Source organism: Mandrillus leucophaeus, unplaced genomic scaffold (genome assembly GCF_000951045.1).
Source record: "Mandrillus leucophaeus isolate KB7577 unplaced genomic scaffold, Mleu.le_1.0 Scaffold243, whole genome shotgun sequence".
Classification (NCBI taxonomy): domain Eukaryota; kingdom Metazoa; phylum Chordata; class Mammalia; order Primates; family Cercopithecidae; genus Mandrillus; species Mandrillus leucophaeus.
In genome coordinates this window covers 2,467,956-2,471,827 of record NW_012102510.1, presented here as the reverse complement: position 1 = coordinate 2,471,827, position 3,872 = coordinate 2,467,956, and the positions used below count along the sequence as shown (strand labels likewise).

The window sequence follows — 3,872 nt, the reverse complement described above, 5'->3', positions numbered from 1 at the left end:
TTCCTTCCTTCCTTCCTTCCTTCCTTCCTTCCTTCCTTCCTTCCTTCCTTCTTTCCTTCCTTCCTTCCTTTCTTCCTCTCTTCCTTCCTTCTCTCTCTCTCTCTTTCTTTCTTTCTTTCTTTTTCTTTCTTGATGGAGTCTCGCTCTGTTGCCAGGCAGGAGTACAGTGGCGCGATCTTGGCTCACTGCAACCCCTGCCTCCCGGGTTGAAGCGATTCTCCTGCCTCAGCCTCCCAAGCACTACATATTTCAAAGCAAAACATCTGCACCAGAATAGTTTGCCTCTGATTAAATCTGCATGCAGAGTTCTGGGGATATTTTTTCGAAGTCATTTTTATTATTAGTGTTGCTCTTTTGTTTCATAAAAGGTTTGGCACCTTTCATGAAACAGTTTCAAGGACTCCCTTCTAGATTCTAAATAATTCCTTCCCTCCCATTTTCCAACTATGGCTCCTTTCAAGCATATTGATGGAGTTGGACAACGTGCAATTACTTTTTTTTTTTTTTGCATTTCCATTTTGAAAGGTTGGTAATTAGCTTCTGAGTACTTGCCTATGGTTAACTAAAGTACAAACAAGAAATAGCAATCAAATCAAAAAGAACAGGTTTCTGTTCTTTTGCGCCAATATTCCGTTAAGTATTATCTGCCTTTAGGCACCTCCTGGTAGAATAGGATCCCTTTTGCTGTGAGCCTCTTTCTGGTGATGATGGCAAGGAAGAGGATTGAGAATCTATATTTGTATTAATTATTTTTTATTAGCTTCCCCAGATCTATCCACATTATGCCAAACTCTTGCCATATTTAAATATGTTGAGGGCCATGATTTGACTGGCAGCACAGTCAAGTCTATGCTATCGTTACTGTATTGGAATAGTAGCATCAGAAAGCTCTCCATTTAAGTAAGGACCTCTTCACATGAGGCGAGGGAGAGGCGCCTTACTAGTCACAAACACGTGAAAACAATACTGGCAGCACTGAGACAAATAATGAAAAATACATACAGATCTGTCCTGTCTGCAGGTCATAGTCAAAGGCATCCACGGAGTAGGACAGGCTGTCAATGTAATAGAAGATTTTGTGGTCTAGCGACCAATCCAAACCATTGGAGATGTCCACCTGGTCAAAGTACTTTTTCACGTGGTGGTCAGGAAAGAGGGAGTACAGGGATCCCTGGTGCCGCTCAAGAACTGCCGGAGCTGTTTCCTCAGCCATGGTGCCTATGAAAACCAAAGAGCACTCAGCTCTGCCCCAGAGCATCTTGCCCCATGCACGACACCATCCTTTCTCACCAGGGATCCTTTCCAGTGATTAAATCAAAGGAAATCATTATACAATTCCAATTTGGGCCCTATATATATATACATTTTTAAAAAATGACAATTACCTTGCATATAATGCAAATTAAAACTGTGCCTAGAGGTGCTGGTTCAAAACAAGAAGGAGTAAACATGCACGAACCTCATTTTCTCCCACTGAGCACAGCTATAAAACCTGGATAAAATACATGGCACAGCCATCTTAGAACTCTGAAAAGCAAATATTAGCAGGTAGCTCAGGGAAGAACAGCAGACGTGGAAGTACCATGGAATTGATGGTGAGCTCTTCATTTTCTTCTCTGGTATCTGCCAGCCTGAACTCAACGCACCCTGAAATCTGGAAATGTGCACTGTGGTGCAGGCAGAGATCCAAGAGAAACCCCCTAGATCTGGTTCAAGGAGCAGAAAAGGAAACTCCTGAAGCTCAGAGAGAGTGGAGAAAATCCCTAGGTTATTTTCCACTCTTTTTTCTCCATTCTCTCACGCACCAGTCCCCAGACAAGTCTGCAGCAGGGGTAGCAATGGCAGAGAGAATGGCCAGCAGCAGGAAACTGTAGGAATGCAAACTCCAAGGGAAGGAGACGTTCATCTCCATTGGGTGAAGTTGCAGCCCCAAAAGGGTGACGCCAAATACTGTTGCTTTTATATTATCTTTCTCTGTCCTCGCTGCTTGGTCCCAGACGCAGCACAGTCATAGAAATGGGTGGTTTCTGGCTGGTGGAAAGAAAAGGAGAGGTCCAGGAAACTGGAAATGACTGAGAAATAGTGAAGGGGCAATTGCTCAGGAACGCAATCCCGTTAAGCTGTTTACCATCTCCTAGGCTCACCCCAACTTGGACTTATACATGCATGAATTGGATTCGAATTAGCCTACTGAAGACATTGAGAGCAGAGCTGATAGAACTCCTTCTGGGTCCCAGACTGACCACTGGGTGGCACACGTGTGAGACAGATCCTAATAACATCTAATAAAAAACAGGTTGGAACTTGTGGCCTGAACCTACACATATACATTGCCTGCTAAGACAACTATAACAACATTCTTCAAAGGATTTCTTCTTCCTCTTCCTCCTCCTCCTCTTCCTCTTCCTCCTCCTCCTTCTCTTCTTCCTCCTCCTCCTCTTCTTCCTTCTTCCTTCTTTCTTCTTTCTTCTTCTTCTTCTTCCATACGTCATCCAGGCTGGAGTGTTGTGGCACGATCATGGCTCACTGCAGTCTCAATCTCCCAGGCTCAGGCGATTCTCCTACCTCAGCCTCCTGAGTGGCTGGGGCTACAGGCACATACCACCACGCCAGGCTAGGTTTGTTTGTTTTGGTTTGGTTTTGTTTTTGTATTTTGAGTAGAGACGGGCTTTTGCCATGTTGCCCAGGCTGGTCTCAAACTCCTAGACTCACTCTGGTTGCCCAGGCTGGAGTGCAGTGATGCGGTCTTGGCTCATGCAGCCTCGACCTCCTCTAGGCTCAGGTGATTCTCCTACCTCAGCCTCCCCAGTAGCTCAAGCAACTCAAGCAATCCACCTGCCTTGGCCTCCAAAGTGCTGGGGTCACAGGCATGAGCTGCCATGCCAAACCCCCTCCTTCTCCTTCTCCTTCGCCTTCTCCTTCTGCTGCTTCTTTTTTTTCTTCGTTTTTTTTTTTGTTTGTTTGTTTGTTTGTTTTAGCAGAGTCTTGCTCTGTTGCCCAGGCTGGAGTGCAGTGGCGTGATCACAGCTCACTGCAGCCTCAACCTCCCGGACTCAAGCGTTCCTCCCACCTCAGCCTCTGAGCAGCTGGGTCTGTGGGGGTAAGCCACCATGCCTGGCTCATTTGTTTTATTTTTTATTTTTGTAGAGACGAGATTTCACTGTGTTGCCCAGGCTGGTCTCAAACTCCTGAGCTCAAGTGATCTACCTGCCTCAGCCTCCCAAAGTGCTGGGATTACAGGCTTGAGCCACCGCGCCCGGCCAAAGGATTTCAATAGGACTCAGGGCCTCATAATATTCAAAATGTCTAGAACACAACCCCAGATTACTTGGCAACACAAAGAAACATGGAAATCTCGACTCACATAGGAAAAGAGAATCAACAGATGCCGAAAATGAGATGGCACAGATGCCAAAGAGACAATGTAGATGGGAAGCCTGAATAGCAAGCAAGACAGGGTTGATCCTCCCTCCTTGGGGAGAAAGATGTTCCCTTGGCAGTTTCCTGCTCTAGGTCAGTTGGGTTTGTTTCACGGCTCTCCCTGCACAATATCTGCCTCACAGAAAAAGAGGCCTGGAACATGCACATGAATCTCCTGCTGCTTGGAAAGCCTCTTCCTTGGTGGACAGAATAATCTAGAGCCTCAGCTTCATTATCTAGTAACAAGCATAGACAGGTCAGATCTTGGGTGTGGTGATATCTTCAGGGTGCGATCACCTTGAGAATCCATCTAGACTATAAGATGACCCCACCTTTTTCTGGGCCTGGGGCACCTCGGAGTAACCTATTAGGTATATACTACTGTACTAGTGTTAGGCATCTGCAAGAATACTATAGCATTATAACATAATTATATATAATATAATATATAA

The 3,872-nt window shown here is 45.5% G+C and overlaps 1 protein-coding gene across 3 annotated transcripts in view; it reads right to left on the bottom strand.

The window, feature by feature from the left end:
* Positions 1–3,872, bottom strand: part of RGN (regucalcin) — a 21,295-nt gene that overhangs the window by 2,445 nt on the left and 14,978 nt on the right. For 2 of the 3 annotated variants that reach the window (XM_011982828.1, XM_011982827.1), the window contains one exon: positions 1,003–1,218. The exons of the other annotated variant lie outside the window; for it this stretch is intronic. In XM_011982828.1, the coding sequence (XP_011838218.1) occupies positions 1,003–1,218 (216 nt within the window). The remainder of the gene's footprint in view (positions 1–1,002; positions 1,219–3,872) is intronic. 3 annotated transcript variants of the gene reach the window in all.